Source organism: Polypterus senegalus, chromosome 10, assembly GCF_016835505.1.
Source record: "Polypterus senegalus isolate Bchr_013 chromosome 10, ASM1683550v1, whole genome shotgun sequence".
Classification (NCBI taxonomy): Eukaryota; Metazoa; Chordata; class Cladistia; order Polypteriformes; family Polypteridae; genus Polypterus; species Polypterus senegalus.
Genome location: NC_053163.1, coordinates 132618225 through 132643545, shown reverse-complemented (window position 1 = coordinate 132643545; position 25321 = coordinate 132618225). Strand labels below are relative to the sequence as shown.

Genomic DNA, 25321 nt, shown 5'->3' with positions numbered 1-25321 from the left:
TATGAAATTAAATTAACTCTGCTATGTCAGGTCATTTTCATATCCTAGATTTTCTTTCCCTTTCTATCATGCAAATGATTGAAGGCTAAAATGGATGAGTAATTCTCAGTCCTTCACTTTTTTTCTCTTCATTTTTCTTCCAAGTATTTAATTAAACCCAATAGTGCAGATAAATACACACAGGTGTAAATGTATATAAGCTAAATGGAGAAATGCTGCTCTCTCTTGTCATTTGCATGTTATTGATAATAAGGAGCAATTAAAATAGCTGTTTAAGACAAAATTAAGCAATAAGGGCTCAAAATCACTAAAGTGAAGCAGAAGTGTTACTTTAACAATAAGTGCTTTTTATTAAGCAACTGGGTTGGAGCAAAAACCTGCAGCCACTGCGGCTCTCCAGGACCACCGTGATTGAGGACCCCTGCTTGGGATGATTTAATATGTTTTTTTCCTGGTTTTAAGATTTTCATCCTTATCAATATTTTCACTCTGCTCTTGCTAGTCTTGTGTTTATTTAAGTTCATTATTTGCTAATGAGCACACTAGCTTTAACTGCCTGCAGCATTTCAGGGTCATTTGCTTGGGTATCTCCTCTGCTCATCATTAATTATTATTGTTATATTACAATTAAGTCCACAGGGGGAAAACAGGATTAACAGAAAAATGACAACAAAGATTTAAGCATTTAAAACATTGGCAACAATTAAAAGATTTGTAAATGTCATCTAAATGTAGATCTTGCACTACTGTGTTTTTCTGAATACAGAATAAGAAGGGGGGCAAATACCAGCTGATTAAAAATGAAATCACTTAGAGGAAACATGAATCACTGATTTTCACTGTGAAATTGTTGAATGAAAAGCCTGCATGTGTCATGGACCCCAGAGCTTAACTAAAGAAAAACTGATCTAACACAGTCCCATTTTTAATTTAGGTGCTGTTCCTAAAGTATCTGATGCAATTAAATATTTGGAAAGAAACGGATTTAAAAAAAATAAAGTGATGGACTGACAATTACTAATTTGCTGTGGTTACAAATAATTTTAGATGATAATCTTGAAAAAGATATCTACATTATAAGAATAGTTTGACTTGGCAGAATAAAAGCGCTAATAAAACTTAAAGAGCAAGTTCCATTATCAACAAAGGCTGTCATCTTATTATGCAGTTGGGTTGTAACAAAAGCATGCAACAGTTATAGCCCACCAGGCTTTTACTTCAGCGCTGTTTCTTTCCCCTCTGCTCCTGTTTGCTTGTTCTGATTGCCACTTCCTTTCTTTTGTTCACTTCTTCAGTCTTAGTCCCTCTTCACTCCAAGCTTTATTTTTCACTGTGCAGGCATCTGTTTTAAATTAATTTTGATGTCATCCTGCAGAGCCCACCTGTAGCCATTGCTAGCCTTTAATTTAGGTGGCCAGTTAAGTACACTAAATCCATGCAGTCAGGCTGCCTGCTGTTGTACAATCTTTATAGGCCAAGGTTTTTTTCCGGATCATGACTGAAATCTGAGGCTTTGAAACACAAATCCAGAAACAGTGGATTACAATTTTAGTAATTTTCACATAAATAGCTTTAGTAAAAAGTGGTAGTTTATAAAGCAAAATTACACTAACATTTGACTATTTATTGTGGGTGGACTGCTGTGTCTTTGACTTTAGTAACTTTGTTTACAATCTGATATGTTTTAAGTACCACTGACGTAAACTACCAGTCAGTGAGTAACCTGAAATGACACAAAGGTAAGCAGTAAACTTCCACAGGTAAAAAGCATTTAGTTTATGAAAAACTGAAAATAATGCAATTTTCAGAGTTATAAAAACAGCCTGCCATAAGATGAGTTGGTGTTCTGTCCAGGGTTTGTTCCTACCTTGCACCCTGTACGTACTTATGGAGGGGAAGAGGGGATCCTGTCCTGGTTAAGTGGATTAAGAAAATTAATGGATGACTGGACAAAAGTGCCTTTTTCAGGGAACAAGTAATGGGTTAACAACTTAAGTGTTTCTGCAGCAATGGAAGTTAATGCAAACAATTCCTACAGGTGTACTAACTTTTATTGATTACTTGCAAAACCCACTGTCTGTATAAAATCAGTGCTGGAACAAACTGTATTGCTCTGAATAGAAAATACAATATTGTCTAAATAATCTTCTAAAGCATTGTGTGGATGAGAGTGCACTGTATATTGCTATCATAATGGCAAAAAAAAGGCAATTACCAAAGGAAGACAGACCAAACATTATAACCCTTAAAAGTATACTTCTTTCCTTTAGATAAATGGCATAGAAAGCGAAGGTGTCAGAGAGTACAGTTTTCCTACATCATCAAAAGGAACGTGGAAACTCTTAATAGGAACTGGACTGGTAGACGCAAAGCCACAGCAAAATCAGAAGACAAGTTTCAAAGGTGCCTCACAGGACAACAGCTTCATGCCCAGCTGCGTATTGCTTTATTTGTTATGCTTTAATTTAAAAATACAATGATACTGATAGTGGTTCCTGGTCTAAGCAGACCTCTTTTCTTATTTTGCAATTTTAGAAATGGCTTTCTTACTACCACTCAACCTATCAAACCTACAGTTCGAAATCTTCTCTTTGCAGTTGAAAGTAGCACTTACTTACTTCAAGTACTGTTCTGTGAGGCCCCTATCATGCAAGGACTCCAGAAAGGAAGGAAATTGAATGTTCACATAGCTTAATTAATTATTCTATTGATGAGACTAAATAGTTTCTTTAACTACTTTCATAAGGTAAAATTATGCTTTATACATTTTGGAAAATTCCATTGAGTTTCCAAAAGGTAGCCTTGAAATATATATATATACAGGTATACAGTATATATACTGTGTATGTGTGTATATATATATATATATATATATATATTTATATATATATATATAAAATGTGTGTGTGTTTTATATAGCCTATATCCTACCCTGTTTGCTGCTGTTGTTCAGTATCACAATTCTACTCAGAGTTGCAATATTTTATTAAAAGTTAGATAGAAGCTCAACTAATAAGTTTGTCTTGTTGCAGGCTGTGGGAAGAATGAAGATGTTTTTACAACGTTAGCTACTTTCTATCCAGAAGACAAAAACTCCCTTCAGATATCCTTTTATTTTTTCCAGTAAGTCTAATACTTCTTTATTTTACACTAAAGTCTGCAAAAAAGACTCTAGTTTATTTCTTGAACACAGCCCAGGATTGGCTTTTTTGTTTGGCCTTCTTTTTACATATTGTCTACATTAGCTGGCCTAACTGTGTCCATGTAAATGATTGTATTCCATCCCTTGTGCCACCAAACATTTACATTGTCCCTTAAACAGCCTTGTACTGGAAGCCTGAAATACTGGATTGTAAAAGTGGCAGTGACCTAATCGGGGGATCCAGGCAGAGCTTAGGTGCCGTGTTTATTTTTATACCATGCTTCCTTTCTTTAACTCTACACCCACAGCTTTCCCATCCATGGAGACCCTCTGGCCCACAAGCTAAAAATAGTGTTTGAGAACAGCACAGATTTTTTTGGGAGGATCATTGTTTACAAGCTGGATGTCCTGGGAGAGAAGCTCTGACATTCTCTGAATGGCTTGAGAAAGTGAAGTTTGCCGAGTTGCCAAGATGTACACCACCTCCCAGTGGGTGAAGAGCAGTGCAATTCAGGTTCACTGGTGGTGATTTTCAGAACAAGCTTTGAATGTCTGGATTATTTTGCTTTGCAGCCATGAAAACACATCAGGATAAACTGAGTATGCACTCTTTATGACCTCATTTAGCTGAACACCAATGTCACTTTTGAATTCTGGTGTAACCCAATAATGGAAGATTCCATATTTATGCTGTACAGCCATAATACAGCATGTAGAAACCAGAAAAAAATTGTTTCAACTAATTTTTTTTCCATCCATCCATTGTCCAACCCGCTGAATCCGAACACAGGGTCACGACTAATTTTTTATAAATTTTTATAGAGCTCATTTATACTAACAATTTGAATGCTTTGACCAGAGAATGACAAAACAGTGGGCTAGCTATCATGGCTTAAACTAGTAGACCGGTTGTGTACATTGCTACATTCAATAATTATACAATGAACTAATATTCATGATTGAGTGTCTGCTTTTAGCACTTTTACTGCCCCCAACTTTAATCTGAAACAATCGTACATTTTTAGATACCATTTTTGGTAGCAGGGCTTAAGTCATTCTTGCAAATTATTTGAATTGTCACTGACTGAAAAGAACGTTTCAAGAATTGCAGGCAGGCTCAGACCATAACTAAGTGCCTCAAGTATAATGTGCTGAATAAAGTTTAATCTTGGATAAAAATATATAAAAAAATCCTTAATTCATTTGATTGCATGATTAGGTTGCATTTAAACAGTTTATAAATACAGTAAATAAAGATTCTGATGAAAAAGGTTTTTTCAAGTTCACTTTCAGAGTTATTAATAAGACCAGAAATGAGATCAGCAAGATCATTTTTGCATTCCACTTCAAGCTCATGAACTAAATGTTCGGGCAGAAAAGCCACATTCAGGAACACACACGGCCACAGACATCTTCGTCTAAGATTCACCATTAGTGCCGGCTGCTGCTTCTCCTAATGATCTCTCCAACTTGCCAGTGTGAAAAGTCCTGAGAAGTTTCAGTCAAGTCCTACACATGGAGCGGATTGGACTGTGCTTTCACTTTTTGTTTTTGAGTAAACCAAGGATGTGGTTTTCAATTGCCTGTTGTACTGAAATGAAACAAAGAAAAAAAATTAACTTTGACTGAAGAAAGGTGCAGATTGCTTTGCACTACCCATAGATGGCACTAACCTCCACCAGGACACATCAAAATGTTTTAATATGTCACAAGCCCTAATGACACTGCCACCTAAACTTGGGCTTTAACTCACTACTCCATAGCAATTCTTGTCAGGCATTCGGCCACTGTTGAATTTAAAAACAAGTGCTCTCTCAGTGTGGCTGTCTAAATGCAGTGTAAAATGTCAAAGAAAATTAGGACTTAATTCATTTTCATCATCAGTTTTAATATTTTTGAATGTAACACTTCATTTCTGTGCAAGTGTCTTAAAGGTGATGGAGTATGCCCTGCAATGGACTGGTTCACACCTTCAGTCCCAAACTACTGGGATAAGCACTGGCTCATGGCAGTCTTAAATTGCATAAGCACATTTAAAAAAAGTAATGGATTGATGGAAGGAGTTCCCCTACAGCTCTTTGTCATAGTTCTGAAAAGCCCCATCAAAACAATAAGTCACTCCTACATGAGCCGTGCATTATTATAACTCCATAATTTCATTTAAAACAATTTCCCTTCTCATGTGTTAAGAGGATTCGCCATTGTTATAGGAGGTTTAGGAGCAGGTTGTTCTTTTCAAATATTACTGGCATGGCCTGGGGAATTTATCAGTTGGTTAATTCAAGTTTATTGTCATTTGCACAAGACACTCACTAGTGATAGTTATACAGTACCAACAACAGAATTCTGGTTGACCTTTTGGGAAATTGTTAGGATGCTTTTAGCTCATTATTTGATCCACATAAAATGCAATTAAAAATAATTTTAAAATGTAAACTGTAGTGGAATGTAAAACATAAGTAATATCCAGCATATAGGCTGATACTGTAAATGTTTGTCAATTTGTAAAATAAGCTTTTTTACTTGTCTGATGTTTAAAGAGTTAGGAAGCTGTACAAATCAATTTCTTTATTACCCCAGGGTTTCATTGATAAGAACTGACCAGAGAAGGGAAGTTTTATGGATTACTTGCATCCTTTCTTTCTTGTTTGTTTGAAATAAGAAAAAAACTAGATATGAGGTGAGGGAGCTACACCTGAGCCAGTCCATTGATGAATGGGCCCAGGAAGTGTCCAGGAGGGGTGTGTGCGTGTGAGAGAGAGAAGGTGCAGAAGGACAATAACAGGGAAACCTGCAAAGGCTCTCTCTCTTTCTGTCTGTCTCTACCATTTTCCATACTGAAGGGAGCATATCAGAAAGAATTTGAGAGTAACTTCAAGTTTTAGGTGCCACCTGAATCTGCATAACTTGTCTTATCATGTTACAGTATATGGTATGGTTTGCCAACACTCACATCTGTACTTTGTTTAGCATCTTAGGTATATTGCCAATAATACATAATAATTAACAGTGTAGCTCTTTCTCCTGCATGTTCTTTTCCTCTGTCTAATTTCATGGAGTTATTCATGTAAAAGGAACGTGGGAAGAGGAGCTAAACTATAGTACCGGACAGAGTGGAAAATGTATGGGATTTGAGGCATAATAGACAGTATAAAATGAGATAATAGTCACCCAAAGACCCTAAAAAGACAAAACTGAAAGTATTAAGCATGTATTGCATTGTTCCAAACACAATTTGACCACAAAAATGTCATTTTTGAATAAACTGTATAATTTATTACTAAATCAGGTGAAAGGTCAACATTATGTCATATCTGATATAACTCGGGTAGCATGGTTTTCTGCTGATTTTTCCACTGGCAGCTACTACTGTAAAGGGAAGTAACTTAAAGATTTCCCCTTGGAAATTTGTAAGTTCCATCTATCCCATAAAACGTGAATTTAGTCTATTCCTTTAATTAGGCTGATTTCTTTGGGACAATAACTTCTTCATACCTAAAGATTGCACGTTTGAAGATCATCCACACCAGAAAAATAAGTAGCACATTTTTGGTAGCTACAGTGCAATCTATACACAGACTTTGCTAGTAGATTAAAAATCGAATATCTAACAAGAAAGGCATGCTTTTTGTCTCTCTTTCATGTTTTTATCTTTTTGCAAACACCACAGGTCAAGGATAATGAGGGCAACCAGATATGGTACTGTCAAGTAATATAAAAGGAGCATAGTTTAACATAGATATGAAGTAAAAACCCAAGAGCAGTCAGGCATCATGGAACTTGTCTTTGAGGAAGGTATGGATGATGATGAATCTGTACTTCTTTTATGTAGCATAACTGAAATGTTATCATTCTTAGTGCCATAGAGAGTTCAACCTTGGTCAGCACACCAGTCCACCACTGGGTACATTCATTTACTCTGAGGCACTTCAGAGTCGACAGTCAACCTAATGCACATCTCTTAGAGGTGCAAGGGAAAGCAAGAGTGCCAAAGGAAAATACTGTACATCTATGTATTAATAATGCAAAGTTGACTCACTCATTCACTCATCAATGAAAACACTATTCCCGTTTAGTTAAAAAACTGAAATTTGGTAGGATGGTACATCAAGAGCATGAGGTATCCACTAAGAAAAGACATTTTGATAGCTTAGTATTTAGGGATAAAAATTTCCGACTAGAGTAGGAAATCTAAATACCCCAAAGTCTCAAACGCCATGACTAATTTGTTTGAAATTTAGTGACATTACAGGAAACAGAAAATCATCCGAAACATGTTTTTTTAATTTGTTGATTTTTGTCAATAATAATACTACAGTGAATGGACTACTTTAAGACACTCCATCTTTTTCTCCACTCAATGCAGACAGGCTGCCAGTTAACACCACAACTGTGCCACTCACCAACAGTATAGCAGAACAAGTGAATTAAGTGGAAGTGTTTTGACAAGGGAAAACAAATAGGATGATGACATGACCTCTGAAGTAGTTGGAAGTAAGATGTGGTTACACAATCGAGAAGCGATATACACCTCAAGTCCAGCTGACAGGGTGAAAGAAGAATCCAACTCCTCCTGTATTTGTCTCTATCGCCCAAAACAAGCCACAAGCAATGATGATAGTGCAGGCAAGAGAGATGGGATGGATGTTGTATATCATGCAAGCTTGTAATACCAAGGTGGAAAGAGCCGACCTCTTGATTTATTCTACCCTATCCCAATCTCCACCTGTCTTGCAAATGCAGAGCATTCCTGTCATAACTCCCATTATATTTATACTTATGCCCAGGGTATCAAAAATGCTACCACCTACACTGACTAGATAGATAGATAGATAGATAGATACTTTATTAATCCCAAGGGGAAATTCACATAATCCAGCAGCAGTATACTGATACTAAAAAAATATTAAAGAGTAATAAAAATGCATGTAAAAACAGATAATACCTTTGAATAATGTTAGCATATACTCCCCTGGGTGGAATTGAAGAGTCGCATAGTGTAGAGGAGGAACGATCTCCTCAGTCTGTCACTGAAGCTGCTCCTCTGCCTGGAGATGACACTGTTAAGTGGATACAGTGGATTCTCCATGATTGACAGGAGTTTGCTTAGTGCCCGTCGCTCTGCTACAGATGTTAAACTGTCCAACTTTACTCCTACAATAGAGCCTCCCTTCTTAACAAGTTTGTCCAGGCGTGAGGCGTCTTTCATCTTTATGCTGCCACCCCAGCACACCACCGCGTAGAAGAGGGCACTCGCCACAACCGTCTGGTAGAACATCTGCAGCATCTTATTGCAGATGTTGAAGGACGCCAACCTTTAAGAAAGTATAGTCGGCTCTGACCTTTCTTACACAGAGCATCAGTATTGGCAGTCCAGTCCAATTTTTCATCCAGCTGCACTCCCAAGTATTTATGGGTCTGTACCCTCTGCACACAGTCACCTCTGATGATCACGGGGTCCATAAGGGGCCTCGGCCTCCTAAAATGCACCACCAGTTCCTTGGTCTTGCTGGTGTTCAGGTGTAAGTGGTTTGAGTCACACCATATAACAAAGTCTTTGATTAGCTTCCTGTACTCCTCCTCCTGCCCACTCTTGATGCAGCCCACAATAGCAGTGTCATCAGTGAACTTTTGCACGTGGCAGGACTCCGAGTCGTATTGGAAGTTTATAGACTATTACACTATACATGAAGTTCACAATATTATTTCTCTTCTATATGGTGCCATTTGCTACTTACTTCATTCTTCACAGTACATACACCAAATACTGTTGTGTTAATACACACTTTATTCACTTTGCCAGTGTTTTCCTCCTAACACTATATAAGAACATTTACTGACTTAACTGTGACAGACATGTAACAGCTAAAAAAAACTGAGAAGATTTTGAAGTTGTGTGCTTTATGCCATAAACATCCTGTTGTACAGCATCTAGATATGAGCTTTACTCAGACTCACACTGTGGTGTAGTGTTGTACTGAAAATCTCATGGTACATTTTCTCCTCATAACACAGAAATGTCTGTTCATTGGTATTTCACAGATAGCCTAAATGCTTTTTACAGGTAATGCCATTCTCAAAACCACTTAATCCAACTTCTGGATTCTTGGCTGAAGGAGGTTTGGGGTTGGCTGCATTGCAGTGTGTAGTGTGTTTTTAGTATATAAAGAATTTCAGACATTTCATTCCTTGCATGGGCTGCCTAAGTAAGCAATCTATAAATGTCATTGCTTTTTACAATAAGGTAAAGTTAAAAAACAACCAAAAAAAATACAAACAACTTTAGTGTCTGGCTATGGCATAAAAAAAATGTAAGCTTGAACATACAACTGATGAAAAGCACAAAAAGGAAGGCATGAGTGAACAATGTAAATGAAAAATCGGTAACATATAATAAGAATAATAAATACATCCATTTTTCTAAACCCGCTTTATCCCGAGTAGGACTGCTGGGATGCAGGAACCTATCCCAGCAAGCATAGGGTGCAAGGTAGTGGACAGAAATACTCGAATTTCCTGTGATTCAACCTATTACCCATTAGAATTCTGTAAAGTTATGTTTTGCATTGATCATCACCTGAAGTCACTAGGAAAAGCAGGCATTGATCTACAGCAGGAATGTTTTGCTCATGGCCCATAGTATGTAGCATAATCAAGAGTAAGGAGCTCCAATGAACTAATGATTTTAGCCCATGAAAAAAAAAAAAAAACTACAGATATTTTATACAAAAAGTACTCGATTACTTACACAGTACTTCTGATAGATCACAATTAACCGAGAGCACTGTAATTGAGGCCCATTGTTTTAGCAAATTACCAGGGTCAAGCAGGGTAACCGCAGCTAGTATAGATGCAAGAATTACGTACAAACTCCACTCGGAAATTGCTCAAGCTAGAACTTGGATTCTAGAGTTGTGAAGCAGCAACACTAACTACTATATGTCAGACCATACTGTTCTAAACTGAAAACAACATGAAATTCTAAAGGACTTTGTTTTGGGCCACCTGTTTAGTTCAGTGCTGAATGGGATGGTTGCTTTCATTGTAACACTCAGGATTATAAATAGACTTTGTACACTTCTATGAAAGGGGCTACTTACCTTTCTTATAACCCAATGCTACAGCAAGGTCCATTGGACTGTATCCTGAATCTGCTTCCATGGTCAAATCTGCACCCCATGCTAAAAAACAAAGGATATCTTGTATAAGCAGTGGGTCAAATGAGGCTGACAAAATGTGATACACCTTATCATATCATTTTTTTCAAAGCAGCTTAATTCAATTGATGGCTGCAAGAGGCTGGGACTGATTCCCAGCAGTGTTCTGCACAAATCAGGACCATGACATGGAAGAGGGATTAGTCCATCGTAGGGACGACTTGTGTGTTGATCCACACTCCTTTTCACACAAGACTCTGGATCTGTAAGGCGATACCAGCACTACCTGCCATGCCACTATAGCAAGTGCTAACAAAAACATTTTTCAAAAAAGTCTGTATACTTCAACAGCTTAGCTCTCTTACCTAGCAACTCCTCAACACACTTCACATGGTTACCTCGCACTGCATACAAAAGTGGATTCCCTCCATTCTGAAGATTAAAAAACAAAACAAAACATAAGATGAAGATGGTACAGAGAAGGAGAGGGTGAGAGAATGCACTGATTACAGCACGTTGCCGCACCCACCACAAGACGAACCACACAGATTGAGATCTGCAACGGGTGACACCTCAGCACCACGCTGAATAGTGTGAGGTGTTTTTTAACAGTGGATGGAGTGCCACTTCTGCCACCAACCCCAGAGTTTTCCCCTGCAAGTTGGAGGACCTGCTTGCAGGGCAGGGTGCAGAATAATGTCATACCTAGGGTGGATTCTGGTACAACTTTGCTATAATCAGATCTCGTTTGCTAGCATCATTACCAACTTTATTTTAAGTAAAGCACCTTTCGTACCAAAAACAGCTTGCACAACAATATTAAATCAGAATTCTAAAATGCTTCAGACATACCCAGTCGTAAATGTTAATGTCCACTTTGAATTCCATAAGCATTCTGATAATGTCTGCATAGCCACCAGAACTGGCCAAGGACAATGCACTCTCTCGCTCACAAGCTAAAATATTCGGATCAGCTCCCTTAAAAAAAGAAAAAGAAAACAGTGTAGTACTCACACGCCTCATTAATGTCCAAAAAGGAAAAATATGAGGGTAAGCATGGGCTGGGAGAGGGGGAAAGCCCTTATTTTTCTTATCAAATCTGACTGAAAAGGTGGTAAATTTAGAAATAGTAGAATATACTGTGCTGACAGACTTGGGAGTCAGTAGGTTGTTGCACGAGAGTCCAGTAGAGTATTAATAGGGTAACAATGACTCTTAAGCTTGAATTCATTTGAAATTTGTATGATGTATTGAATAAAATATGTCTGCAAAATAAATAAACAATATATAGCAAGCAGTAAGAGAAAAATTAAAAATGACTTGCCCATTAATTAAGAATACCAAAGACCTGGTGATATTGAAATGCATGTAATGTCCTCCATGGGCCAGAATGGCCTGAAGAACACAGTTATTTGGAAATGACTTTCATGGGACATGTTGTTTCAGATGGGACATAAAAACGGCTCCCTTCCTGTGGTATAAATATGCACAGTTAGATAATTAATGGGGCAGCAACTCATTAGCAGGGAGATGATGTGGCAAGTGGTCTATTTCTTCTTTATACTTGAATAATTTGGATGGTAAGCATGGTTGATACCTCACCTGATGGCAGGAGTGCTATTTATATTCAGTAATTCTTAGCAGAGGTACCCCGTGTTGCCTAGGTTAAGGGACACTAACTAACGCTTCCCAGGGTTAAAACACCAACTAAATTTCAGAACAAAACATAACATATGGTGTTCCCCTGTGCAAAATTTAGAGGTGCTATGCTTCAACTGTATGAATTTGCATACCAGAGAAAAACACACAAAGATATAAACTCAGTTTTTATACAAGATGTCCACAAGGGTCTTTGTTGTTTTTGCAGTGGTGTTTTAACTATCTCTATATTAACAGAAAAATTAAAAGGTCAAAGTGATTAATTATTTTAAATTATCCAAAAAAACCTGTGTGGTGTCTGTAGGGGTGTTATGCATTTACCCATCCTCAAACTTTAAATTAGCCTGGTGCACTTCTATTTGATAACAGTCTAAAAAAAAGTGCAGTGTGCTTACCCTGAACAGCAGGTATTTAACTACAGCATACTCGCCAAAAGCTGCTGCCCACATGAGCGGAGTGAAGCCCCTTTCATCTTGTTTGTTCAGAAGGTCATTATCTGCAGGGCATAAAGAGAGAGTAGTTTGTTATGCCTAACATTGAGCCTTACTCATGGGGCATGTAAGGGTGAAACACATCCATCTCTGACAACATATTCTCGAGTACCTTTGTTAAGATGCTCATTCAACTGATTCATTTCTCCCTGGGCTGCCAGCTGATGAACAGAGAGTACTGCATGGAAGAAAATGCAAGTTAAGTGTGTTATGAACAAGCGGTCCAATCAACCACCTTTGAATGTATACCTCCTGAACCATATCTAGGTTACTTCAATTCTTGGCAGTCACATCTAATTGGTGATTATGATGTCTGTTTTCAGGATTTACTGATAACCTTCCTATCACATCCCCTTTGGAGACTTGGGAGCCACTCACTGTCCAGTGTAGCAGGCCGAGCAGTGATCTCATTGCCACGCTGTCGGTTGGTTAAGGTTGTTGAATGTTTCAAGAAATCATCTGCCCCTAAATAAAGAAATGAAGGAAAATTAGAGCTACACAGTACTGTGAGTGGCAGATGATATCAACACCAATGCTCAGTTGGCAGCCAAGAATAATAAAGTTAATAAAGGAAAGGGGGGGAAGCCAAAAATCCTCTCAGACTAATCATATTTTCAGCTACTTGACAGACAAAGCCACTCACTCTCCAGTGCAGCTTGCCGAGCAGCAATCTCATTACCAAGTTGTCGGTTGGTTATGGGTGTTGAATGTTTCAAGATATCCTCTGTTCCTGAATAACAAATGGAGCCAAAACAAATGTTAACATCAGTGTGTATAGCAACAGTTATCAACATCAGTGCCAAGCTGACAGCCAAGGACATTAAGGCCTACAGAGGAAAGGGAATTGTCAAAAACCATCCCAGAATATTTGTATTTTTGCTACCTGGCAAGCAAATCCAATCCTGATCAGAGGCAGTGTCAGAAGGCTGCATCGGATAAAGATGAAGGATGAAAGTTTCATTCATTGGGTCATCTGGTTTGTTGCTCGTTGCCTCAGGGACCTCACAGTGTGTTCCACCATCACCTTCCTCACTGTCCTTCCTGTGTTCTTCTTTATGCTCTGGGATGCGGCCCTTTTCCATTTCTTCTTGAATGGGTTCAAAAGAACTCATTCAAGTGGCACTTTCCTACAGCATTGAATATATGCATGAAATGAACTAAACAATCAAAGTTTGTTTTATGCAGGCATAATTACCAGCAGAAATGTGAAATGTATTACATTACAGCACACAGTGGCAAAGAAAGGAAGCACAGGGGAAGTGTTGAATGGCAGTCATTCTGTGTTATTTAGTGGGCAGTTACCATTTGTTTCTTTTAACTCTGTGTTTTAGAAAGTTACTGATTTCACAAGTATCAGGAAATCTTCAGATGGAGGAATCTTACTTTACCACAAAACAATGGCGGTTTACAACGTATGCCCCCACAGATAAATGGACATATCACTTGTGTCTAATACAGGTCTCTCCAATAATTGCTGTAAGAAAGCTTAAGGTGAGCGTTCAAAATGTTGAAGGAATGTTACAAAGATTATTTTCAAAAAGATATTGGCTCACGTTATGTTCTAGGTAGAATCCTTTCACCCTCTATAAACGAGATCTGCTAAGGTTGGCTTTGTCACCATCCTGTTGTTTCAATCCTCAATATGGCAGCAACTGCTTTTCTGTCTCTCTGTATTACTTTCTTTTTTTAAGTTTAACCCCAATCTCCACCATTTCCAAATCCCCGCATCTAATCTATTTACATATATCGTAATTTAATTCATTTAGCCTGCAGTCTTCTCCAAATTACCTTTTAAAATATTATTTATAACCAACCACTTACATCATTCGCCGTTTAATATAATGTGAGTTTTCTTTATATATTGTTTTACCATGATGTTCACAACGAATGACGGTGTACAGAAGAATTTTACTGTCTGAATTAGATAATGGTAAATGAAAGGCGACTGCCTCTCTCCAAATTGCATCCACATGTGACATCGGGCCTTTTTCTACGTTCGGATTCCGTGTCTCCGGTCGGAAGAGTAAAAGACAAAAATGAATTTCTGTTAACATCACCCTCACTGCTAATAAGGTTTGCGCCCTTTCTAACTTTATTGGGGTTAGGGCAAACGGATTAGCAAGTGCATATGTACCTGCTATTATCGCGCCTCTTCATCCACTACTGCACCTCTGTTCCGCCTCATAGCAAAAGTGAAAGTGTGCGAACTTTGTATGAGGCTTCTCGTCTATTGACGCGGGAGGCAGACGGCTGCGCGCGTGCTCGCCGTACGGCGTATCGCGCGCACGTTACCAGAACTCTTGAGGCGTTCCCACAGCAACCGCGTCTGTGAGGCTGTCACGAGCGACGCCTTCGCCGGCCAATCAATGCTACGCGCCGGCAGCTCAAGGCTGCCTACCTGCACGTCTCTTATTCGTTCATTTCTGAACACTCACGTAACATTCGTAAACTAACATTTTCAAATTTAGGACACCGAGGACGTCACGTTATTGAGCTCAACCTTGTATAAAACTACATTAATACATGATCAATTACCCTAAAGATATAATTGGGAATGGAGAACCATGACTAGTTGACGCAGATTACTCAACCAATCAGAATGCAGCTTGCCTGCCGTGCACTGTGGACTGTTGTTCGTTTCCCTAGCGAAAAGAAAGCTTTCTTTCTTTACATTTTATAAAGAAAAAATCCGTACCAATTTTTTTTTATCATAAAAGTATGTTAGGTTAGATTTAATAGGCTTATGTTAATTAAATAAATGAAAAATTGGACCGATTACTAACGGTAATGAAACGGTCTCCTTTTGTATTGGTGCACTACCGATAACCTGCTACACAATACCTTTAAGCCAGTGGAAATGGTAATTGACTTTCGCAAACTCTAGTTACAACCTCATCCACTGGAAATGAATGACTCTACAGTCAATATGGTGGAATCATTCAAAGCTTTGCACACAGCTATCACAAAAAATGAACACCACCTCCATCACGAAGGCAGCTCAGCAGCAGACATACTTTATACACCATTTAAAGAAATTCAGTATTCCCCACCCCATCCTAGTACAATTCTACAAAGCCATAATCGAAAGTGTGATCACTTTCTCCATTATTGCTGGATCTGGTTCAGCAATGGTAAACTCCAAAAATAAATTGCAGAACGTTGTGAAGTCTGTTGAGAAAACAAATGGTTGTACTCTTCCATCTGTTGTAGACCTGTATGCAATCTAGAGCCATAAACCACTTCAGAAGTATCTCAGATGGATTCATCTCACTCAGGTCAACACTTATTCCAAAACTCCCCTCTGGTAAATGCTTTAAGTCAACTAAAACTAACAGACATTTACACAGTTTCTTTCCCAGAACTACAGCCCTCACAAACCAATAATTTAGCTTTTCTCTATCACGCAGGGGCCTTCAACATAAGGTAGAGACCAACCATGGATGATCTACCTGTACATTGCAGAATTCATTTATGTTATGTTAGGCATTGATCTACTGTATGTGTTAATATAGTCCAGGTGTAATAATAAGGCTGTTAAATTTGCTTTTTGGTTTCATGCCAACAACCAAGTTAAGGATGGTTTTCTAGCAGTATCATGTCTTCAGTACCTGATCCTTCTATCAATTCATCCATTCATTTCCTGAACCCACAAATCCAATCTCTGGGTCTTGAGGAGCAGTGGCTTTGTTTCAGGGTGTTGAGTCCTCTACATCAGTGTCTCCCAACCTCGGTCCTGGGGGCACACTGTGGCTGCAGGTTTTTGTTCCAACCAGCTTCTGTTTTTAATTGGACTCCTGGGCTAATTAAGTGAACTGTTATTTCCCAAGTTCTATGAACAATATTGAAATCAGAAAACTAAGTTTGGTAATTATATATATATATATATATATATATATATATATATATATATATATATATATATATATATATATATATATATATATATATATATATAGTAAAATGTACCAAGTAGTTCTGTGGGAATCATGTATTTTTTTTCTTTTTAATAATGTGTTCATTCTACATTTGTAGGTGTTCTAATTGTTTCATAAATTCATTATTTACTAATTAGTGGTAGTTGCAGCCTTTAATTATTCAGTGTTGTTTGCCAGCATGTCTGCTCTGCTCATTTTTAATTGTCATTAATAAGATATAAAAAGGGGAAAAACTGCACAGAGAAAGGGCAAAATATAATGAAATCAACAAAAGAGAGTTAACCATTTAAATCTATAGCAAAAGCAGAAATATTTCTAAATGTCTTATAAATGTAAAAATCATGCTGCTGTGCTTTTCTGAATGTAGAATAAAAGAAAAAAAAATAATACCACCTAATTAAATGAGATCAGTACTATCAGGTGTTGTCACTGATTAGGAATCTGGTTGGAACAAAAACCTGAAGCCACAGGGGACTGAGTTTGGGAAACACTACTCTACATCATAACTTTGTATTGGGGAAGCAAATCGCTTTTTATTATTCAAAAAATCAAAAAACTTTAGACATGGTGACATTTTAAAAAGGTCTTCCATTTTCTTATTCAGCAGCCTGTAGCTACATTTGTACATTTCTAGCATTTAATCTCATTCCCAGTTGTGCTTATTTAGTATTGGGCCCAGTCATGAACTGGGACTTTGTCTGGAGCCAATTCCTGCCTTATGCCCCCTGCAACAGTGATGGGGTCCAGCAGCTAGCAAAGTCTAAATTAGATTAAGTGGGTTATACATTATTAATGTTAATAACCTGGTTTTGCTGTTAACATGTACCTTAATGAGAGAAGTTAGCTTTTCAATCACTATTTGCCGATTCTATATTCTATACATAATTTTAATTAGTTTTTCTTTGCATGTAATTACTTCTTTGACATCTTGTAAAGCACTTTCAGCTACATTGTTTGTATGAAAATGTGTTATAGAAATAGATGTTATTATTATATCTTATTAGGCCCAGTCTGCAGTGGGCTGGCATCCTGCCTGGGGTTTGTTTCCTGCCTTGTGCCCTGTGTTGGCTGGGATTGGCTCCAGCGGACCCCTGTGACCCAGTAGTTAGGATATAGCGGGTTGGATAATGGATGGATGGATTAGGTCCAATCCAGGTACTACATGTTTGGAGCCTGACTTTATGTATAGTCTGTGTGGATGTTCCGTCCATATCCAAAAGATATGCAAGTTAGAGTGTAAATTGTCTCATTATGAATGACTATGGGAATGACAACAAGTATTCCCTGCAGCAAAATGGCACCCCATTAAGGTTTGGCTCCCACTAACCCCCTAAACTAAATAGTGCTACAAAATGAATGTAAGGATTTATAAGGTATGGTGACATAGAAAAGGTGCCTTCTATTGTGGAGTTTGCTCACTTACAGTATGCCAATTTACAGATGCCAGTCTCCCTTACAAGCAACTCGTGGGGATATGGAAGAAAACGCGTGTAGATCTGCATACTTGATAATAACAGGAATAGACCTGTGTCTTAGCTTTGTCTAGGGTTGGGCTTGATGCTGCAGGAATATTCTCTGCTCCAGCCCTACCATGACCCTAACCTGGATGATATGAGTTTTATTATACGTTTGAACCCATTTTTTTCTGTCATTTATACTTCTAACTAAATTCACCCATGGAATTCTTACACAGGCATTACCATTTTATTTAGCTCAACGACTGTTTATCGCTTGTTATTTTACACATGGCATCTGTCCTCGAGGAAGTCTACTAGACTTTTGGAAGTAACACATGCAAAGCGATTACCATTCTGGGTGACATTCTCAGGGTCAAACAACAAAACACACATTGAATTTCAACCCATGCTGGACCGCAATGAAAGATTTAGCTAAGCAATGACCTCTGCGTTTTTATGATTTTTTTTTTTTCTTAAACTGTACGCGCTGCAATCAGCGCATGCTCCCAACCTAAACTTTTCTTTACTTCGTTCCTTTGTCTAGTTTTAAATTATAACAGCAGAATGCTGCCCAATTAACTTACAAGCCAAAGCATGGCCTCATTTCTTTAGTATAGAAGGTTTTACAGGTTTACCTGTTTATTTACACAAAATCCAGTTGTGTATTTCGTTACACGTGTTTTCTCATCAATATTAACGGATCACTTTCTTTTGTAAGCTTTTACATCAGTTTTCTATTCCTCTGCCTTTCTAGTTTTGTTACCCGCTGTAGGCCAAAAGCCGCGGTCGGAACCATTGGCTCGCTCCTGGTCTTCCCACCGTACTAATAACAAGGGAGCACAGGACGCGTCACTGATACAGAGAAGTGGAAGAAAGTACTTTCCCCTTCTCTCATCTTCTAAAACATATACACCAAAGAATTCTTTTAATATACAGTATCAGAGAAAAAAAAAAAAAACGTTCTGAATAATGGAAGAGCAGGAAATGCAGCTGAAAGTTAAACGAGGTAAGGTCAAAAAATGCGATTCAAGCTTACCGGAGGTTCCGATTCACGAGTTGCTGTACGTGATTTCACTTCACTTCTTCAATAGCAAATTGCCGAAACATACGCTGGCAAAAACGATTCGTTAGTGTGCACGCAAGTAGGAAGAAAAACTTGAAAAATAGAGTGAGAGAAACCGAGGTGAGTCGCATTTAGCACAGACGGGGACAGTCGAACGCTCTGCAGGCAAACGCCCATTTAATTTGAAACACGTTTTTTTTTTTCCTTCCTCTTTTGTTAGATACCACAAAATACTCGCCTTTTTCCGGTACGAAACGCTGTATTTTAGCGTAATGTAGTTCGGTTGGGTGCTGCCTTCGTGTACATTCCTCGTACGTTTTGACTCGGTGCAGTCTGAGCGGGCGGTAATTGGGGTATGCAGGTGATGTGTGAGATCTTATCGGACACTTTAAATGATTACATCTTTAACACGCAGACACAACTCCCCGCATTACCCAGATACCTAACGTTCTCCTAAGTACTTCATTAAATGAAATAATTCAGCAATTCCTGTTGCCGAAAGCGCCTTCCTAGGGACACCACATTTGAGCCTTTATATTACAGAATCTTCGGAGAATATGCTTTATGTAAATGTTTTTAACTCATATCAACAGGAAAGTGGATATTCATTAGTTTTTCTTTTGTGTTTTTTTTTTTTACGTTACTTAGTCATAGGGTGGGCACATTTCAAAGTCCCAAACCGGGCTGCTTGTATATCGTGTGTGTTCACTCGTCCTAACGCCTGTCGTCATGCATTTAATGCACGGGTTTCGAACTCTGATCCTGGACCTGGATCCTAACCAACATGACTCCGCCAAAACAACAATAATGAGATACAAACGGAGCCCTGTGCCCATCACACAATATCTGAAAATAAAGAAAGGTGATGGTCTCGGTAAGATTGATCTCTCGGGTCACCAAAACATTTTTAGAAACATCAACAGTTTTGGAAATGTCTGCTGTGGCAGAATGAGAGCAGCAACAAGCTATGGTATTAAATAACGGGTTTAATTAACAGCAAGAATCAGTTTCTCATTAACGGATTGGTTGGAGTTTGAAATCCCAGTTTAGCAGGTCATCTGTTGGCTCGTTTAGTATGCTTCTACATCAAATCGCTACACATTTCATGAAGTTGAAGTTTATATTTTCTACACATTTGTGATGTTTTTTTAAACATCTTAACACATTCAATACATTGCATTCATGGGCACCTCAGTGCATTTAATAGTGCACACTGCTTACATGTTCACTATTGGTTTTTGGAGAAACCAAGCTCGTTTTGTTTGTTTTCAGAAGTCCATATTGAACATTAATGCACCGATATATGCAATTGGTTACAGTACATTCTTCTGTAAACATCAAATTCATTTGTTAGCTTAATTTACTAACTTGCTGTATTAGAAGTGATGGATGCCCCATAGTAACGTTTTATTTTGCAGGAGCTCCTTATGGAAATCTGTATTGTGGTGAGCATTCCCTTTAGTGTGGGTAGCTCCATACTGTTCCAAACATCTGTCCAGGTATTGTTTATTATGGAGAAAATCCTCTCCACAAGTGCATTGGTGTCTGGCATTGTCATTACATGTCAAATGAAGAAATAAATGTTTGTGTGAGGGATGTGCTTCTGACTAAAAGTGGAGAATATATCCACCCAGTGTTCATCAGCTGGTGTAGACACCCTGTTCCACTCCTGCAGCTTCTATCCAGCATACTTTCTGATGCAGGTTGTCTAATCCAAGTCGTCTGAGTCACTAATCTGGCACAGGATATTTGAAGTCCTATTCTGCCCTGAAATTTCAACCTTTTGTACAGGAAAATATTTAGTACATGTGTGCACATAGGCATATAGTATAAAGATCATGGTGCTCCCAACCTCCTCCTCCTCCTCCTCCTCCTAAATGGATACATGCATTCCTGTTATAAGTTGAGAATGACATAGATTTTGTTTAGCTGAAACACATTTTGCAAGATTCTGTGTAATGTAATAAATATTAAAGTTTATTTTCATGCTGAAGAGGAAAGAAGGTAAAAGACCCAATGTTTCATCTCTACAGCCAAAACTTTGGGTCTTTTACCTTCCTTTCTTTTTAGTGGGGAAATAAACTTTAACTTTGTCCATTTGCCGATGCACACCAACACAGCCCTGCATCAACCTAATAAATACATTTTACACATCTTTGTCATACATCTAAGAAAAAGATCTATGTGTAAGTTGATTTCTTTTTTTTACGATGATAATTCAATTAATGCATAAGAACTTAATTTCTCTTTAGGTATTCAAAGTTAAACCAAAAAGATACTATGTTATTTCTGCCAAAATGTTTCTTACCTCTTCCCACCTGGGTTTGAATAAAGGAAACGCTTGCTGCAGCCCCTGATTAAAAATGCATTTTTTCTTCGGCATGGTTAATTTGACAGATTCACAGCATGGTTTAGTATCCTTATCTCTCTTTTTCTTTTCCTTTACCTGGCAGTTGGAAATGCTTTAAAGCTACAGTCAAACTGGTTTGGAGTGTAAATGACCATTTGTGGTCAAAAGCTGTATAAAGCACAGCAGCGTTTGCTTTTCTTTTGTGTGGTTGGTGATGTAAAGCCTTTTTACATGGTTAAAACTGGGACATATTGTTATATTTCAGTTATTTTTTTGTGGCACTGCGATGTGTAGCCTGAAATCGGGACTGTCTCACTCAATCTGGGACCACTGGTCACCCTGCTGAGTCAGGGTAGTGAAATTGTCTGAAATGTGCTACTGTAAGGCAGTAATCAGTACTGAGTGTTGTACCAGTTCCTCATAACGCAAGGTTCTCTCTGACTTGCTGACAGATATTATTTTCCTAATAATAACTACTGCACTGGAATGTGTGATAAACCATAATGAATTTATGGAGACTATGCACACCTACAGGAAGAACATAAGAAATTTTACAAATGAGAGGAGACCATTCAATCCATCAAGCCCATTTATTTAGCTAATAGGTAAGCTGCCCCAGTGTTTCATCCAGATTCTACTTAAAACTTGTCAAGGTTTCTGCTTCAACTCAGTGTCTCGGTAGTTTGTTTCACAGACCCACAACTCTTTGCGTAAAGAAGTGTGTAGTTATGTTTATCCAAAATTACCAAAGTTCTGCAGCTTTTAGTTTGCTTCATAGGATGAGACAGGCAATAGTATGAGATGTGTTCAAATAATTTCAAAGATCAAATATCTTTGTTTTAAATGTTTTAGTAAAATTTCAATGCAAAATAGTTCATACAAAAATAGAGACAAAATTGCTATTAAATGAAAGTTCTGTTTAAGGCTTATATATTTTGTTTCATTTCTCAAAGTTTGGTCATAGTTGAGGCACGGTCATAAAACTGTATGCCATATCCTATGTGTAAACATATCTAATTATCCATGCTAGTAGCAAGCCTATTTCCTCACTGGCTTAATTAACACTCTGTTTTTCAGATATAGCTAAGAAAGTTCTATCTCCTGCTAACTTACCTGGGGTAAAGGCTGTACCATATTCTTAGTAACTGAGAATCTGACATTCTATATAAAGTAAGCATGCACTATATCAGTTTAACATCAAACATTAACTTTCTAAAATTGGCTTTTACAAAGTGCTTCCTAGCTTTAGTTTTAAATGCTCTTCCCCTTAGTTTCTACTGATGTCCTCGAGTACATGGTTCACCCTTAAGCAGAAAGAATATTGCTGGATCCACTTTATTAATGCCTTTGAGGATTTTAAATACCTGGAGTAGGTCCCAGTGCAGTCTTCCTCTGTTCGAGACTAAACAGGTTTAATTTTCTGTGTCTTGTCAGAGTAAGACATGTCCTTAAGTCCTGGGATCTACTCGGTGGCTCTCGTCTGCACAGCTTCAAGTGCTGCTATGTCTGTCTTTACCATGTTGACCAAAACTGCACACAGTACACCAGATGTGGCTTTACAAGTACATTATATATTCTGAGCATAATGTCCCTTGACTTAAATTCAACAGTTTTTATCATATAACCTAACATTTTATTTGCCTTTTTAATTGCTTCTATACATTGCTTAGTCACTGAAAAGGTTGTCATCAAATACCCCTAAATCCTTTTCAGAGGTTTCTTCCTTTATGACAGCATCTCCCATCTTGTATTTATTATTGATGTTCCCTTTGCCAACATATAGCACTTTGCACTTTTCTACATTAAACTGCATTTTCTAAGTGTTCACCCAGTTCTGATGGTTGCACAAGTCATTTTGAATTATTTTTGCTGCCTCCTCAGTTTCTCCCATCCCTTCAATTTTAGTGTCATTTGCAAATTTAAAAAGTTTACTAACTATACCAGAATCAGTGTCATTAATATAAATCAGAAAATGGAATGGTCAAAGGACAAACCCCTGAGGCACTCCACTGATGACCTCTTTCCATGTGGAGGATTCTCCTCTTATCTGTACTCTTTGTCTCCGGCTGTTTAACCAACGAGAGGTCCAATTTTATAAGTTACGTCTGATGCTTACAGCGTCTAGAAATTACACTACATGAAATTATACCTATGTCCCTAGAAATGAGAGTCGGCAGCTCATGTCATTTGGCTATGATGTTATCTCAAAGTTTAGAATACTCTGATCAAACACCTGTTTATCTCATGATGACAGAGAAGAAAGCCTTTCCTCTAAATATTTCTCATTATTTGTGTTTCTAACATAGTAAAAAAAAAGTGATGTTTTCCATCTCCAAAGCTTCAGTTAAGAGGTACAAGTTTTTCTTTCAGCCAAACAAACAGAATCTTCACTGTGTCTATCATGAAAGTTCTTTCCCATTTTTATCCATTCTTTCATGTATTAATCACCCAATCTCTCTGAGATTACACCGGTGGTGAGCCAGCTGAGGGTAGGGAATGCTGCAGGGATTTGTGTTATCCGGGGTGAACTTCTCCAGGCTGGTGGTAAGGCTGTCCTCCTGGCATTGCAAGCAATCTTTGCTTCCATTTAGGAGACTAGCATCATCCCAGCTAACTGAAAAATGAGACTTGTTATCCCTATCTGGAAAGGGAAGTGTTATCGCCTGGATTACAGCAACTACAGGGGGATAACACTGCTCTCTGTGCCGGTTAAGGTCCTTGCTAGGGTCATCCACAATTGGATCCATGATCACTGGCTCGCCTACCAGCGACGGGAGCAGTCTGTTTTTACGCTTAAGAAGTCTACCATTGATCGCATAGGGAGCACAAATGTGAATATCGGCAGAGTTTCTTTGTAGCCTTTGTTGATTTTCATACGGTGTTTGACTCAGTTGATCGAGCTGCCCTGAGACTTTGCTGGATCCCCTCAAGGTTGCTGGATATCATGGCTGGCCTGTACACTGGTACTGTAAGTGCTGTACTGAATGGAGGCAGAACCTCTGTGTTTTTCCCAGTTTATTCTGGGGTCCGTTAGGGGTGTGTTTTTGCTCTTAATTTGTTTAATGCTTGCATGGACTGGGTTTTGGGCAAGGTCATGTGGTCTAGCGGCTGTGGGGCATCTGTTGACAAAGAAAGATTCACTGATCTTTGCTGAAGATGCTATGATCTTCACAAAGTCAATGAAGTCTCTGATCGGGGCCCTGGAGAGTCTGAGTGTCTGGCCTTGCGAGTGTCCTGGATAAAAACCAAGATCCAGGCCTTTAATGACCTCTTGTTGGGCACAGCCATCAGCAGTGTGGCTGTCTGCAGAGAGAGTTTCAACCTTGTTGAGAGGTTTACTTACCTTGGCAGTGACATTCACGTTTCTGGTGACTCTTCCTATGAAGTCAGTAGACTGATTGGAAGGGCATGGTGGGTCATGAGGTCGCTGGAAATGGGTGTGTTGTTACTAAAGGAGTCTTTGGAGTCCTGGGGCCTCATGTATAAACGGTGCGTACGCACAGAAATGTTGCGTAAGAACTTTTCCACGTTCAAATCGCAATGTATAAAACCTACACTTGGCGTAAAGCCACGCACTTTTCCACGGTACCTCATGCCTTGTCGACGCAAGTTCTCCGCTCGGTTTTGCAAACTGGCGACACCCAGCGTCAAAGCAATGGTACTGTTCTTGTGTGATTACTCATTATTTTGATGACGCGGCTTTATAAATACACAGAAACTAACCGCATATTGTTTATTAGTGTAATGCATCTGATTGTAATTAACTCGTAACAATATAATGGTCCAGGGGACAGCCATAGTATTCCAAATACCATAACTGCTTTAGCGTTGTTACTCTCACTTCTCCTTCTTCTTCTTCTTCTTCTTCTTTCAGCTCCTCCCGTTAGGAGTTGCCACAGCGGATCATCTTTTTCCATATTTCTCTCACTGCACGACTCGGAGTATTTATATCACTGTATCTGAGTGTGAATCACAGCAGCAGCTGATCGGAAAGATAATTATCGGTATACAGCTTTAAGGACACACTGCCTCAGCCACTGCAAAATGTTTTAAAGCCTTTCCTGTAC

General features: G+C 38.4%; 3 protein-coding genes across 9 annotated transcripts in view; 2 read left to right on the top strand and 1 right to left on the bottom strand.

Moving 5' to 3' along the window:
- Positions 1 to 4344, top strand: part of LOC120537625 (nuclear receptor 2C2-associated protein) — a 12166-nt gene extending 7822 nt beyond the window's left edge. The window contains exons 4-6 of one of the 4 annotated variants that reach the window (XR_005635360.1): positions 2271 to 2403; positions 3033 to 3103; positions 3449 to 3552. Coding sequence is in view for 2 of the 4 variants with exons in the window: in XM_039766694.1 (XP_039622628.1) it covers positions 3033 to 3123; positions 3451 to 3568 (209 nt within the window). In the remaining 2 variants the exon portion in view is untranslated. Of the gene's footprint in view, positions 1 to 2270; positions 2434 to 3032; positions 3124 to 3448 lie in introns of all 4 variants that reach the window. The other 3 variants (XR_005635358.1, XM_039766695.1, XM_039766694.1) reach the window with 3 other exon arrangements.
- rfxank (regulatory factor X-associated ankyrin-containing protein) lies at positions 4287 to 19238 on the bottom strand. Of its 3 annotated transcripts, none has more exons than XM_039766693.1 (10): positions 19143 to 19238; positions 13333 to 13576; positions 13093 to 13179; positions 12828 to 12914; positions 12562 to 12627; positions 12354 to 12454; positions 11152 to 11277; positions 10665 to 10731; positions 10243 to 10323; positions 4287 to 4733 (listed from the first exon to the last, which is right to left on the bottom strand). In XM_039766693.1, exons 2-10 carry the CDS (start codon positions 13559 to 13561, stop codon positions 4681 to 4683), a joined length of 897 nt encoding a protein of 298 aa, XP_039622627.1. In that variant the 5' UTR covers positions 13562 to 13576; positions 19143 to 19238; the 3' UTR covers positions 4287 to 4680. The 3 variants fall into 3 exon arrangements, with proteins under 3 accessions (XP_039622627.1, XP_039622626.1, XP_039622625.1); XM_039766692.1 differs by lacking the exon at positions 19143 to 19238 and adding an exon at positions 18878 to 19062; XM_039766691.1 differs by lacking the exon at positions 19143 to 19238 and adding an exon at positions 14584 to 14681.
- Positions 18707 to 25321, top strand: part of borcs8 (BLOC-1 related complex subunit 8) — a 19611-nt gene continuing 12996 nt past the window's right edge. The window contains exon 1 of one of the 2 annotated variants that reach the window (XM_039766697.1): positions 18707 to 18847. In XM_039766697.1, coding sequence (XP_039622631.1) covers positions 18811 to 18847 — 37 coding nt within the window. In that variant the 5' untranslated portion in view covers positions 18707 to 18810. The remainder of the gene's footprint in view (positions 18848 to 25321) is intronic. The other variant, XM_039766696.1, reaches the window with a different exon arrangement.

Bases quoted from the DNA above. Each gene is read 5' to 3' on its own strand.
- rfxank (XM_039766693.1), bottom strand. From the start codon at position 13,561: ATGAGTTCTTTTGAACCCATTCAAGAAGAAATGGAAAAGGGCCGCATC. The intron at 12,915-13,092 runs GTGAGTGGCTTT...TTCTTTATTTAG, and splicing joins TCGGCAAGCTGCACTGGAGA to GGGCAGATGATTTCTTGAAA. The intron at 12,455-12,561 runs GTACTCGAGAAT...TATGCCCTGCAG, and splicing joins GAATGAGCATCTTAACAAAG to ATAATGACCTTCTGAACAAA.